The sequence below is a fragment of the Poecile atricapillus genome, chromosome Z (genome assembly GCF_030490865.1).
Source record: "Poecile atricapillus isolate bPoeAtr1 chromosome Z, bPoeAtr1.hap1, whole genome shotgun sequence".
In the NCBI taxonomy this organism is placed as follows: Eukaryota; Metazoa; Chordata; class Aves; order Passeriformes; family Paridae; genus Poecile; species Poecile atricapillus.
In genome coordinates, this window is record NC_081289.1 from 132,507,081 (window position 1) to 132,522,878 (window position 15,798).

The window sequence follows — 15,798 nt, forward strand, 5'->3', positions numbered from 1 at the left end:
TAAATAAACCTTGCCCTTCACCTAGCTGCTCTGCTTTCTCTGCTAATGTTACATACCATTTTACTAACTTTTCCTTTTACTCAAAAGTTGGATTTTCATAATCACTCTGCTAATTCATCTGTGTTACAAGGTTCTGGGCAGGGCTAAATGCTTGTAAAAATCACCTTCTTTGATGTGGTAAATTCTCTTTCATTGTTCTCTACATTAAATTTCAGAGTATTTCCTCCATGCACTACCTTCTTTTTTTTTTTCCCCTCTAAATCTGTCTTCTTTCTTGAATCAATCAAATTTTACTTATTCAAGAATATGAGTTTTGTAACAAGAAGATGAGCCAGCAGCAGCAAGTAAAACTCCAAAATGGGGGGCAGCTGAACAATTCTATACCTTGACTACTCAAATAAGTTCCTCAGCAGGACAACTCTTTGTAAAGTTCCAGGTAACACATGGTGGCAACTCTTGGAGAAAACAAAGCCCTTAGCTGAGTCTGGTGGAGGAAACCTTGGCTGTGAATGGTCTGGTACTGGCTACAACACATGTCTGTGACAAAGGAGTTCCAGCTCTGTTGTCAGATTCTAACACCTGATTTGAATGCTTTAATACAGAGATTCAAGTGTAATGGGTGTATGAATAAATAATAACTCTTTTTTTTTAAGAATTAGAAGATGGGGGAGGAAAAAAAAACCCAAACCTGTAGCTGTTCCTTTGATTGGCAACAGATATTTTCATCTTTAAAGCAGAGGTTTTCTGTTTCACAGTGCAATAAGTTTCAGTTCCAGTTTCCATATTCCATGCATATTGTCATTTATGGGAATTTTTTAATATTTCTTGAACACTCAGATTTCTGTGTGGAACTGGGAGCAGGACCAATTGTCTCATGCAGATAAAATATGCCTCGTCGAGGTACCTGTGTTAATGAGTGTTCAAGTTTTGTGTTTGTGCTACAAGAGGTTGAAAGGGGTGATGACTGAATCACTCTGACCTCCCTGACCAGCACTCTGTGATCTCCAAGAGATAACTGATTAACATAGAATCATAGAATGGTTTGTGTTGTAGGAGATCTTTTAAAGGTCATCCTATGCCAGCCCCCTGCCATGGGCAGGGACACCTTCCACTAGATGAGATTGCTCAAAGGCCCGTTCAAGTGGGCTTGAACACTTCCAGGTATGGGGCACCTGTGACTTCTTTGTTTCAGTGCCTCACCACTCCTATGGTAAAGAATTGCTTCCTCATATCTAATCTAAACCTGCTCTTTTTAATTTTGAAGCCATTCCTCATGTCCTGTCACTCCATGTCACTTCACTTTGTGAAGAATTCCTCTTCAGCTTTCCTGTAGACCTCATTTTGGTACTGAAATGTGCTCTGTGTTCTTCCTACAGCCATCTCTTTATGCTGAGCAATCCCAGTTCTCTCAGACTTCTCAGAGGTACTCCAGCCTTCTTCTTCAGCCCATCATCTTCATGGCCTCCTCTAGACATACTCCAAAGTCTATTTCCTTCTTATTTTGGGAGCTCCAGACCTGGATGCAGCAGTCCAGTTGGGGCTTCACCCCAGGGGAGCTGAGGGGCAGAATCCCCTCCTTCAGCCTCCTGGCCACACTGCTGGATGCAGCCCAGGCTGGCTTTATGGGCTGCAAGTGCACATTGCTAGGTCATGTTGATCTTCTCACCCATCAACACCTCCAAGTGCATCCCTGCAGGACTTTTCTCAATCCCATCAGCCCCCAGCCTGGGGGTTGCCCTGACTCATGTGCAGAACCTTGCATTTGACCTTGAACTTCACGAGGTTTGCACAGACCTGCCTCTCAAGTCTGTAAGGTCCCCCTGGATACCACCCATTCCCTCCAGTGTGTTGACTGCCCCACCCAGCTCAGTGTCATCAACAAACTTGCTGAGGGAACCCTCAATCCCACTGTCCATGTGACCAACAAAGATGTTAAACAGCACTAGTCCCAATACCAACCCTTGGGGAATACCACTTAACACAGATTTCCACCTGGACATTAAGCCATTGACCATAGCTAAAGATAGTGTGACTATCCTGCCAATTCCTTATCCACCAAGTGATCCATCCACCAAATCTATGTCTCCACTTTAGAGACAAGGATATCATGACCATATCAAATGCTTTGCACAACTCCAGGTTAGAGAAGCAGTTGATGGGCTTGTCTAATTTGAACTGCTGAATCACTGAGAAAAAACAGCCTTTGAGCAGAGACATCCTCATAGCAAGTAGTACTTTTCCTTTAAATCCTCTGGCTATCGTGTATTTTCCATACTAGGGTAACTACATGTTTTACAAGCCTTTTTCAGGCTTAATATAAAAGCTAACTACCATGGTTTGTATGGCAGCAGCTCAAACTTCTAGCTCTGTCTTTGCCACTTCAGTTCCCTACTGCATTAACCAAGAGAGTAGCCAAAATACTAGAGTTGTCTCCTTAATGAGATCTTTCATACTACAGAGTCCACTGAGTCCTTCTCCTGCTGGCTGAATTTCTAATGCTGTTAGTTAATGCTCTAGATGCAATGGCTAAAAACAGGGAATAAGGGAAAAATGGGATGTTGAACATTATTTACTTCCAGAGACCACTCTTTGCTGCTATTAAATCTCCCATTGCATTTTTGTACAAGATGTAAGTTTTACAAATTCAGCTGAAATATTTTCTGAAGGGAAGACAGAAATATTCCTTTTGAGCTCATTTCTGCCTCCCTTTATAAAAGAAACCCAGAAAGCCAACAGCAGTTCAATGCCAGAAGGAAGACATCTTTCCCCTAGTGACTCTGCAGAGTATGCTGCTAAGATAATTACGTTAAAAGATGCATCTGACCCCAGCATGCTTGTCTGTCATTTGAATAGATGCATTTCCAAATAGTATAAAGAAATTGAGGATTACAGACAGGTTTTTCAGAAGAATAAATTCAAGGCTATTAGATATTAATGTAGGTAGTCCTTGCAAACATGGCAGCTCATGTGCAGTAATGTTCAGTTATATCCAGGGAAAGAAATTCCTACTCAGTGTTGCCCAAATTTTCTGGTTTGAGTCAGTCTGACCTTGGTGGTGCCAATTTTATGACAATGCTACAGTTGCCTAAAGAGGATCCAAGGGGTGGAAGTGCATTCAAGGGGTTCCTTTACAGCCTTTTTGTGCCAAGCTTGTGTAAACCTCTGCTTCAGTTCATTTGTTCCTTGTTTGTCACATTTCAATAGTTAGCAAGGACCTGTTACAAAGCAAAACTTGTCGATGAATCAGGGACAGAGGGAGAGAAAAAACACTTGTTTTCTTTCTGTTAATTCAGACCATTTCCATGTGTTGTATTAATTTTATCTCTACACATTTAGGACATTAGGTCTATTAGCACAACTGAGAGAATTGTAAATTTTGATCAGGGAGTGAAAACAAATGGCTGGCATATAAAAGAGGAGGACCTTTTAACATAGTTTTGCCACAGAGAAAATTATGGTAGAATGATGCAATGTGGAATGGTACCTAAGGCTCGACCTTTGCAGGGAAACTTATTTACAGATGCAGAGTAAATCTTTAGCAGGAACAAAGTGAGGGCATGGTGAACAGTCTTGAGCAGCATGCCACAATGCCATTACTTCTGGGTACTCCAGTTGAAGGTAATGAGGATGTACAGGGATATCTGTATAGGGGTGCTCTGAATACACAGAAAAGTGACATCTCCCTCTCTGGGGTCTTGTAAATAGATTAAACTGAACCAGAAGTGTTTTTTATCACTGATCTGCATCACTGATCTTTGTGTAGTTGATCCTGTTCAAGGTGGGCTGGATGAACTTGGATGACTTTTCAAAGTTCTTTCCAGACATGATTTTCATGCTTCAGTGACACATGGGAAATGCACTGCTCCCACTGGAGCGATGAATTCTCTTCGTCCTTGAAAAGCCAAAGTGAGCATATGCTGCTTTATGGCTCTGGAATTCAGTGTTGTTGCAGACAGTGGTAAAATTGAACAGAGAGGGGGGAAATTAAGGAATATAGGGACTCTATGAGTCAGGCTTGTGTAAGCATAGCCTCCTGCAGAGGGGTGCTGATTTTGTTCAGCAGTAACACCTTTTTGCAAAAGGCTGCAGGGAGCAAGGTGTGTGCTCCACTGGAGAGGGAAGAAATGCCACATGTCACTTTGCCCCGAGCATAGAGACCTGCTGCAGTTCTCACTGGTGTTACTGGGAATGAGCACTTAATGCTTGGCAGCATCACACCCTGTGAATGGGACCAATTTCTCACTGTGGATTAGGTTGTACTGACTCCCTGCACTCCAGAAGAAAACCTGTTCTCTGCCTATAGTGATCAAACTCTCGTTAAATAGTGAATAGACATTCTGTTTTGTGTTCGTGAAGTTGCTTTTCCCTCTCCTCTCCTGTGAAAGCTCTGCAGAGAGGAACGGCTGTTCCGCCACGGGAGGTCCTGTCTTACAGCACTGCTGTCATTAGTCTTCTGTCACATTGTCAGGCTTTCATGACTCAGACATTAAAAAAACCAAATAACCAACCCTCTTTCTGAACTAAAATAGCCTAAGAATGGTTTTTTAAAAGCAAATTTTAATACAACTAATTAGATCATATTTTCTTTCTGAAAGCTTTTAATGGGACTCACGACTTTACTGCTTAAACTGATGCAACTTGAATGCTTAATTATTATTTTTTAAACAAAATTCAATGCCACTGAAGTCACTTGAGAGCTTTGATAGATTAAAAAAAAAAAAAGAAGAAAGGTCTTGAATATTCAGTAACTTTAAAAAGGGCTATGCCTGTTTTGTAGTTGAGGTCAGTATTTCTCAGCAGATCTCCTTTAATGCATCAGAAAATGGTTCCTGAAGGAAGAGAAAAACTTAAAAATAAATATGTGCACATTTTTGCTTATATAAGCAGGTAAGCAGAACAGGGAAAAATAGAGGTAATAAAATAAGTGTCAAAGCTGAATCTAGATTTTACTGTGTTGTAAATGAAAATTGCTGTAGCAATGCTATATGAGGAAGTACATGGCTCCTCAAAAAAAAAAAAGGGGGGGGCTGAAAATGGTGGTGTAGAGCATGCTTGCAGTCATGGTGTAAACGATCCTCATACTGATAAATTATGAGTAGCTCTGACTGACCTTGTGAGGTGCCACCTGAGATAAAAGCTGCATGACTTTGTGTTGTCCAGCATAGGTAGATCCCTACCACCCAGATCTCCTCTGTTCTCCCCATTCTCATGCAGTCTTTGGCAGATGGAAATGCTGCTCCAGAAGACTGCTGGGCATCATGGATGGTAGACCTGTGTTCTTATGTGGAGGTGCAGTGGTGGTGTCTGGGGCTGGACCACAGTTCTTCCCATGAAGTCCTTCCACATCAAGCAGTCACATGGCTTTACTCCTACCATCCTGGCAATGAGGGGCAGCTGTCTGGGACCTCCTACTTTTCAGTTAGTGAAAAAAAGGTACATATTCCTTCAGGCCAGAAAATTTATCACCAGGATTACTGATCTCAATCCACGGTCAAACCGAGGTAACTTGCCATTTGTCTCCTTCCCTGCCAGTACCCAAGCTCCCCACCCTTATGTCTTTATCCTCCCTACACTACTGGTGCCATTAAGCCCTCTGCTTCCACTAGGGATGTGGAAAAACGAATTGACTTCAGATATTGGTTTCTGGGGAAGTGCTGCACTAGCCTGGCAGGGTCAGATCTGGCCAACTCCAACCCAGGTCAGAGGAGCTGCAGCAGGATGAAAACAGTGCCCCAGGAAGTGAGGTAAGAGGAGAGGACTCCTCTCTTTCTCCTGGCGCAGGTCTTGTGGAGGAGCACACCTACTCTCCTCCTTGGCTCTATGCAAAGACAAGCAGCACCTTCTGCGCATGTGTTTCTGGGTTACATGGTGGCTTTGGAACCCATAGGGGTTAGAAATGATTCCTTGTGTGAAATGGGATAGTAGCCATAAGAGCTGGGCTGTACCAGCTGTGGGAGGCACCCTAAAGCAGAGATTCCTGCATAGGAGAGCCAGGACCTGTCTAACACAGAGGCAGTGATGCTCTTAGGGTTTGCAGGCTGAGAGGCTTCTGTGTATATGCTTGTGCATAAAATCATTTCTTACCAATCCAGCAAGATGAATTGGGTTTGCGTGGCATGGTTTCAGTAGTGGGGGTTGCTACAGGGATGGCTTCTGTGAGAAGTTTCTAGAAGTTTCCCCCATGTCTGACAGAGAACCTCATAAGGACACCCATAAAAACCATGGTACATACTGGGCTCAGTCTTGTAGGTGGTTTGTTTGCCTGACTAAAACCCTTGGTGAGAACAATCACTAGTTTGAGGCACAATTTGGAAATTACAAGGCAGGGTGAACAAGGTTTGTACTGCTACCAGAAAAGCATCCTGAGGAATATTAAAGCAGGCTAATTCTAATAATTATTGTGAGCGTTTGAGATACATGCTGAACCTGAGCAATGTGTGGTTCCTTAGAGTCATTGGTGTAGTCCACTCTCAAGATGGCACGTGGGGAAGAGATGGTCTGTATGGTTTTTGTATTGACTTCGGTCATAAACAGAGCTACAGATCCTGCATCAAATCTTTAAGGTCAGTGGAATCTTTACTTCAGCTATCTTTTTTTTAATTGGATTGTGTCATTTGGCTTTGCTATGCAAATAAGCTTTTTGTTTCCTAATGTGATTAATTTCTGACTTATCTTTAAATGCTCTCTAGTCCGACAAACAAAAGATTTCTGTGACTTTATCTAGCAATTCGTGTGTGAGCAGAGGGTCACGCAACTGTGTCCTGTGTGAAATATTAGTAAAACAAAGATGACCCATTCAACTAACCAAGCCAACTGTGGATGAAATGGCAAGGCAGGCTAACTTTAGGATAAAGCACTAATTAAAAGAAGGTATGACTGCTTGGTGGAGTCTGACTTACTGAGAACACATTAGGAAAAGGACAATAGTATTTTAGTCAATATGGGTAAGTGTATGGACAGCAAACTGTATGGTGTGAAGAAAGAATTACATCAGAACTATCTTCAGAACACGTAAAAGAGAACAAAAAGAAGTTAATTATGCCTCGGGAGGGAGGGAGGGAGGGAGGGAGGGAGGGAGGGAGGGAGGGAGGGAGGGAGGGAGGGAGGGAGGGAGGGAGGGAGGGAGGGAGGGAGGGAGGGAGGGAGGGACTACAATGAATCAGTTCACCTTTAGACCTGTAACTCTTTGGGCTTAAATAGGATGGTATTAAATACAAAAGCAGTGTACTGCCATCTCATAAATTCTACCTTGATGAGTTCTGCACAGAGTTCTGCAGTAACTTTCACATGTGAAGATGCAGTGGAGTTTACAGCTGCTCTGAGCTGCCTTTTGTTACCTTGGTGGTCTATGCTATTCTGCTGAGATCTGTCCTGGTTCTGGTTGCTTGCAGATCTTTTCAAGCAGTCCAGGCATTGCCAGGTATTTAACACCTGATCTGTGCCCTGTTACACTGCTATGGAGTGCAGCTTTTCAGGATTACATAAACTTGTATCTAAAGGTGCTGGCTGGGTTCATAAACAGCAGATCGCTTGAATTTGGTTTTATGAGCTGGTGTGCATACATGTAAGTGCTTCAGTCATACTGAATCAATGACTGAAATAAAATGTATTGCTGATATGTGGATCTCATGGTAGATTCAAGTACATTTTGGTGAAATAAAACCTTGGTATTCTGTGAAATCATAGAGAGAAATAATTTTAGCTGCTTGGGTTTTATTCTGTATTAAATTATTTTTAAAATGGACTGATTCTAGTAGCCACTAACAGGTACAATCTCTGTCTGCTAATAGTTTTCTTTTCTTTAGATCTGTTTTCTAAAGCTTTTGAGAGAAGATATAGGTTCAACATGTTCACCATTATTTAAATAACTGTCAGACAAAAATTTTCCATGTACCTTGTGTCTGTGAAAAAGGCTGCACAACGTGCTGGTTTAGGGGAAATCACAGATTTATAGATCTTTGAGCAAAGAGAGAACACAATGTTCATCTAAACCGACTGCAGCCCTGCCTAGACCTTAGATTATTTTATTTAACTCAGCATCTTGAGGTAGACCAAGAGTATAATTTTGGAACGATACCCAAGCTAGATTTAAAGACTCCAAGTGCTGCAGATATTGTCACAGTCATTGGGATTTTATACCAATGGTCAATTACCCTTTCTCAGATAAATGCCCTTTCTCTGAAGAATGTACCTTATTTTTCTGTAGCTCTGTTAACTTCTTTCTTCTGAAAACTGGATTTTGCTGCTTGACAGCCTCAGCAGGACTAAGGAGCCTTTTATTTTTCTTACAGATGTTTCTTGTGATTGCTAGTTTGTATTTTCACAGAAAAATGTCAGAAAAATTTCTTTATACTCAGAAACACAATAAGGCAGATATCCTTTAGACGCCAGTATTCCTGTGCTAAGGATCTGACATAATTAAAGTCTGCCATCTTAGAAAAGAGTTGATATGATTTTGCTGCTTTCTATTTCTGTTATCAACCATTAGTTTATGATTAAGTCTAATTAATTCATGGCTTGAGTATCAGTACTGGTGAAGAAAGGGGTTTTGGTGTACGCTGTACTTATACTTGTAGGAATCATGGTTGTTTCTGTGTTCCTCAAAATACTATTTTTAGCATTTCCGTGAGTGTATCAAACACACTTTGCAAATGGCATGAGTTCTCTGTTACTTGTTTTTCCATGAGCAATTCCCTTGGAGTCATATGGCCAGATGATATCAAAAAGTATCTGCTCCATGGTCCAATTTTGCCTTGTGCATAGGCAAAATCAATAATTACTCTAAGCCTGCATGATCTTCCTTCCATTCTTTCCTACTGAGAAGTTGAAGTGCAATCAACATATTATTTCCCCAGAGAATGAAAATTAAAAAGGGTTTTAAAAAAGCTTAAGCAGTAACCTGTGTCCTGTCTCACTTGGTTTCTTTCCCTTAGGAACCAAGTAAGATCAATGGGAGACACTGTTGGTAAATCCTGCCTCGATACCTTTGTCTCACTGATTTTTTGAGTAATTATTGTTCCTCTTTTCTCCTTAGGGCTCTTCCTGCAATGATGGAGTGGGTCCGAACTCAGAAAGCTGGAGAAAGTGGTGTGAATATTATCACTGCAGATTTTGTAGAACTTGGTGACTTTATCAGCACAGTCATAAAGCTCAACTATTCTCTGGATGAAGGTGAAGATGACACTACTTGATAGTACTGTGATATGTATGTTGTTGCATTATTCAGAATTTGAAAAAAAAAAAGAAAGATTGTATTCTAAAAGGATTATATTGTAAAACACTCATCTTCTTGTAACACACTGAGGTGTTTAGGGCTTTAGTGGGTGGGCATAAGGGAAATGTTTTCATCATTTATGATCATTTTTTCATGTTTGTGTTTAATGTGAAGAGCAAAACTAAACATGTTTACAGTGTTTGACAAAAGAAGGCCATTTACAGGTTCTCCATGAGGTACCAAATGTGATTCATGTGTCTTCTGTGGTTATGAACAGTGCCAAGAAATTTGTTGTTTTCAGAGCAAGGGGATGTATATATTGTCCTCTTCCTGCTCACAGCAGGATTCCCAACGGTGTGAGCATTACACCAGGAGACTGAGGACAGTATATCTGGCACGAAAAGTTCAAGCTGCTATATTTCATCTGTTAGGTGGTTTAACTGATCATATTTATCAATGAGCTGCAGGTTTAAATGCCTTTGTGATGTAAATCCAAAGTCATGCTTCTAACACATGCATAATCAGTGGACAGTAAACATGATATGTTATGTACCATAATCAGTGGACAGTAAACATGATGTGTTATGTACCATAATCAGTGGGCAGTAAACATGATGTGTTATGTTACCATAATCAGTGGGCAGTAAACATGATGTACTGTGTAGCTTGCACAAAGCACAGACAAAAGCCTGCTTGCTTTTCATTCTCAAAATGGGGTTTTCCAGTGTCTCTGCCTCAGGTCAAGCCAGCAGATATGTGATACTGGCCTAACTCTGTAATCACAGAGTATTTCAACGCCCTGGCCATTGGCAGGACACTTTTCACTAAACCAGGTTGCTCAGAGCTCCATCCAGCCTGGTTTTTCACACTTCCAGGCATGGGGGCATCCACAACTTTTCTTGGCAACATGTTCTAGTGCCTCATCACTCTTACAGCATTTTTTCCTAATATCTAATCTAAACCTACTCTCAAGTCTGAACCATTCCTGCTTGTCTGTCACTGTATGTCTTTGTAAAAAGTCTCTCTCCATTTTTCTTGTAGACTCCCATCAGGTACTGGATGGCCAAAATTAGGTCACCCCAAAGCCTTCTCTTCTCCAAACTGAACAATCCCAATTCTCCCTCAGCCTTTCCTCATAGGAGAGGTGCTCCATCCTTCTGATCAACTTCATGGACTCCTCTGGACTGGCTCCAATAGTTCCATTTTTATTTTCCTTTTTATGCAGGGACCCCAGTTCTGGATGCAGTGCTCCATGTGGGTCTCAGGAGAGCAGAGGGGCAGAATCCCCTCCCTCCCCTGCTCCCCACGGGGCTCTGGATGCAGCCCAGGACACATTTGGCTCTCTGGGCTGTGAGTGCCATGGCCAGGGCATGTCCAGTCTCTCACCCACAGCACCCCCAGGTCCTTCTGGGCAGGGCTGCTCTGGGTCTGTTCATGCCCAGCCTGTGCTGACACCAGGGGCTGCCTGTGCACTTCGTATTGTTAAACCATATGAAATTCCCATGGATCCACTTCTCCAGCTTGTCCAGGTCCCTCTGGATGGCATCCCCTCCTTCAGGTGTGTCAACAGCACCATTCAGCTTGGTGTTACCTGCAAATTTGCTGAAGGTGCACTTGATTTCTTCATCTGTGTCATTAATCAAGATATTAAATAACACTGGTCACAATATGAACCTCTAAGGAACAGCTGCTGGTGCATATTTTCCCTGGTTCCAGCAGGAATACAGTTAGGGAAGTTTTGAGCACCACTTCTTCCCAGGATTAATCTTATGGAAGAGCCTGATCCTATATCCATTGAATTGAGTAGGAAAACATCTGTGTTTAGTGTGGATTGTGCATAAGGTAAGTGAATTGGGTGTACTCTTAAGATGTGCAGTATTTTGTCCCATGGTAGAAATCTGATTTCTGCAAAACTGAAACTGCATTTAAAAATAGGTGCAGTCTAAGCTTCTCTTTAAGAAGCTTATAAACAGAACACTTTCCCACTGATTACAAAGAATCAGTACCAGTTTCATCAGTGAAAAGTTCCTGTACTAAAGAGTGTAGTGGTTCAATTCTAGGTAATAGCAGTACTCTATTGTCCTTAAATTGTCTGTGGGATATAATACTGCATAGCATAAGATTGAAAATCTGTTGAATGCCACTGTTCCAGCAACAAAATCACTGATCATCGTAGTTTTAAAGAAATATATATAAAAAGTAAATGGAAAACTTAGTGATTTATAAAATGAGAGCATTGCAACTGTATGACACCTAACTGGATAAAATACAGGCAGTCCTATCTCCTGGACACATCAATACACAGGTACCCAACTTTGGAAAGTAAAACATCTCATCTGTACAAAACAATAGATGGCATAACATCTTACAAGGAAATGCTCTCTGAAATATTGCAGGGATTTATGGGATGGAATTAAAGTCAATTCTCTGTTGATATTACTAGAACTTTTAGTTGAGCGAGAAGAGAGAATTGCATCGTACAGTCCATTGCTATTTTCTGTCAGATGATAATGACTACTGTCTCCCATCAAAGTTTAGAAATTCAGAAATGGTCATATTGAACAGATGGATAACAAGCATTATGGGGGGTTTGTTCGCTTTAGTTTAGGGAGTGGAATAAAAAGAACACTTCCTACTATTTTGTACTGAGAGGTTGTCTTGGAAAAAGTGTATGCACATGTGAATGTAGAATAAAGAATAATTTAAGTGTATGTGTAGTATATTGACACATTTAATGTATGTGTATAACACAGACATCCTTGTACACTTGCATAATGATCTTTGGGGCTCTGGACAGGACTACTATAAATTTGTTTGAAAAAAACCCATGCAGCTGTTACAAAGTCATGATGGCTCTTTCAGTAGCATTCTCTTCTGTATAGGTTAGGACTGTACGAGTCATCCCCAGTGAAATCTGTGATCTAAGCTAGTAAGGTTTTTTGTGGCATTTAGACTTCATCCAGACTGCATCAAAAATTTACTTTGAGTCACAAGTCATGGTTTTGTTGAACCAGGGGTATGACTTTAATGCTTTCATCCACAACTAAGCAAGTTATAGAGTGGCTTGATAGACTTTGTTTCTGGTTTCCACAGGCTCTCCAAGTAAAATTTATGTAACAGATATATAAAATGAAACATGAAAATAAATTTTTGAACCCACACCTATGTGGGTGTCCTACCTAGAAATGTAAAAATGTTTGCTTATTTATTGGCAGTGTGGTGTGAAATGCTCTTTTTTCCATTTAGCTGGAGTTGGTTGTTTCCAGACTCCTTCTGTGATTCTTCAGCTGCTTAAATATAGTCAAAAGAGTTAATCTAGCCTTCTAATACAGTAAAGGAATCTGAATCCTTGGGTAGAGTGAAAATTAGGCTTCTTTCTTTTTGTATTCTGGCTGAAATTCTGTTGCATCTGAGAGCATCAACACCAGATTTCTGCTGGTACCCCTGCTCACACACACAGACACACCAGGCTTTTTGCTTGCTCAGAGGTGTACTCAAGGCAAATGCTTTGCTGTATTTTAAAAAGTGTATGTGTGTGTGCCTGTATATATGAATAAGTATACAGCTATCTAGAGTTCGTTAGCATTGTTATAAAATGTTTGCTTAGTGTTAGTTTTATTCTAATTCTCAATTGGAAATAAATAGAAAATAAAAGCAAAGCAAAAAAAAGTCCTCTGACAAGAAACAAGAATAGACAAATTGTATCATTTGTCCATTAGTGGGGAAGAATACTAGCAAAATGTTAAATTCTGGTCAGGAAAAATATGTTTTCATTTAGCTGTTGATCTTTCTATTGGAGAAGCACAGCACTTTATGGTAGGAACAGGTAAACAACCTTGCCTTAATTACTAAAAGAAAAAAGTGCATGTGGGGATATACTATCCATGCTCTTCTGAAGATTTCATCTGTGAGGGCCTAAAACTGTAAGTCCTGATAGAGATGCACTCCCTGTTGATGTTGTTTGGGGATCTTGCCAAAAAAGAACAAGCCAGAAAGTACTATGCAGCACAACTGGACCATTCCAGAGCCCAGTTCTGCCACCCATATGCAGCTAAAATTGTCTTTTATTTCAACCAGAAATGTGCTTGCAGGGTTGGGTCAGATGTGTTATTCTGATCCTATTAACTTGGAAGGTTTCTTCACATGTATTACAAGGAATCTTGCATGGGAAATTAGTTGACTGTAATCAGCCCATCAAGAAAAAATACCTGTCTACACTATTGATCTGTATAAGCATCTACTTACTCAAACTGTCATGTCATTCACTGCCAAAACATTTTTTTGCTTCTTCTGCTTATTTTCCCCCTCAGTATGTTCATCATGTATACATTGAGTACTGTTGTTTTCTGGCAGTTTCATGTGATTACTTGATTGTTCCTTTTCACCCATAATTGAAAGATGGCGACTGTGCTGCACACATGGAGTGTCTCAGCTGTGTAAACCCACCTGGCTCCATTTTTCAGTTTACACATACTGAGACATCTTCGTTCTGTACTGATTTAACCTGCAGAAATCCAGTCCAAACAGGAGGTGGTTCCTGGAGTGCAATTCCTGCCTTGTATGGTGAGGGGTAAATTGGAATCAGACCACAGGAGCGTAGTTTTAGAATTAGTGGGTTCTTTGCATTCTTTTGCTGTTGGATACATTACTGGTGTTGTAGGTCTTGCCATTTCAAAACATTATTTTAAATGTACACATGTATGTATATATAAATATATATGCATGCATGGCTGAGAGGGAATGTATGATCCTGTATGCTGGGCTTAATCTTTTTGTCATACTGATACAAATCTAGACAGTTTCTACTAACTTCAAAGGAGTTACTAAGCCTTTACCCTGAGATAAGAGTGAGCAGATAGTCACTGTGTAGTAATTATAGGCTGTGTTGCAAATGAAATTTAAAATTGTGGAGCTTAATTTCACAAAATAAAAAAAAAAATAAATAAAGCAAGAAAACAAAGTGCCCTGAAAACCACAGTTCCAGTGCTTTTTATCCTCAATGTAATATAAGAAACACCAGGTATTAGCAACTGATTAGGCCATTTGGTGATTTCAAGAGTTTGGGTAACACCATTTCAAAGTTCTAAATTCCTTTTCAGTGAAGTAAAAGCTAATAGTGTAAGATGTATTTGTCATATCTCAGTAGTAGCTTCTGTGTTACATACAGTCAATGTTGTTCTGAATTGTATGTGTTTACCCAATGATGAGGCTAAAATATGCTGTATAGTATGTGTAATGTATTGATTACAAGTATTTGGAGTTCAGTGGTCTATTTAGTTTTTACTGTGCTACTGTTTTGTAGGTATGTGTGTAAATGGATTATGGATTGTCTACAGTGTACAAGGAAATAGTAATTAATCCTAAAGGAAAGGGGCAGTTATGTGACCTGCCTTAATGCATTAGGATAATATTGTTAAATCTCATAATTATCGGTTCCGTTTCAGATGTTAGCAAGGGTTGTCCATAGAGCTGACTCCCTCACTTTCTGGCACGAAGGAGTTAAACTTGAAGTTACGTGGAGCTCACTTACAGATTTGTAGATAAAGAATAGGATGTTTGCCTGATTAACTGCCTTGACTGTACAAGGTGGCAAAGACATGGTTTCCAGTGTGTTACAGATCCAATCACTTCTGCGCACACACAGCTCCTGCTGATGTCAGCAGGAATTGTGATCATGTAATTGAGTGGCCTAAAATTCATCTTCTGGAATATAGTCATGACAGGAGGATGGGGATATCCTGGCTTTAAGGAAGTGCCTGGATGCTATGCAATACTGCTCATGTCCTGTGTTGGAATATAGCTTTAAATCTGCAGGAAGAGCTTTGAACTTTGCTCCAGTGTAGGTTGGACCTATCAAAAAAAAAAAAAAATCCTTATGTAAAAATTGTGAATACCATAGGCTAATCAGCATGGCCTGGCCTGCCCATGTACAGCATTCTGCTTTCAGGGATTGTGGCAGCTTCAAATAAAAAAAACCTATAATTCCTTGTTCCTGCAGGATCTACATAGGAATCTCTACATTGCCTACAGGTAGGACTCCTGTACTATTCCCACAGCCAGGTCTAGAACTCCCTTCATGGCTTATTTTAAGATGCCTGATGCCAAGAGTAATTAGGAAAGAGGTACTAACTAAGCACATAGTGTCCACCTTGTGCCTGGCTGGTTGGAGTAGGGTGTCTGCCCTCCAGCAGCACATCTGGTATGAGGTCAGCTTCAGTCAGATCCACCTGAACAGTGACTGAGGGAAGGCACAAGTCTGATTTCAGAGCCTATTCAGTTGCCCAGTTAAAATGCAGCATCTTCTCACTTCTGTCCTTTGCCTCTGCTGAGTGCTGCTTATCTGGACTTCTGCGTACACATCCCGTTACCTGCCAGATGTGCATATTCATAGCACATCATAGCAGTCCATATGGTCGTATAAGATGTTAAGTGTGTGGGGCTAAAAGCTGGTAGAGGGCCTCATCTGATGTCCCAGGATGGTTTATCTCCACAATCCAAATTATGAACACTCATCCTCTTAAAGAGGCGTCACCTTGGCCACTGAGTATCTCCTCAGAGGGAGGTGGACTTAGGGGTTTTTGTTT

General features: G+C 40.8%; 1 protein-coding gene across 1 annotated transcript in view; it reads left to right on the forward strand.

Annotated features, from left to right (window-relative positions):
- The window catches only part of PLCXD3 (phosphatidylinositol specific phospholipase C X domain containing 3), a 73,690-nt gene extending 64,460 nt beyond the window's left edge, over window positions 1-9,230 (forward strand). Inside the window, exon 3 of the mRNA XM_058826996.1 lies at window positions 9,035-9,230. Within this exon, the coding sequence (XP_058682979.1) occupies window positions 9,035-9,191 (157 nt within the window). The 3' untranslated portion in view covers window positions 9,192-9,230. The remainder of the gene's footprint in view (window positions 1-9,034) is intronic.
- The last annotated feature ends 6,568 nt before the right edge of the window (window positions 9,231-15,798 follow it).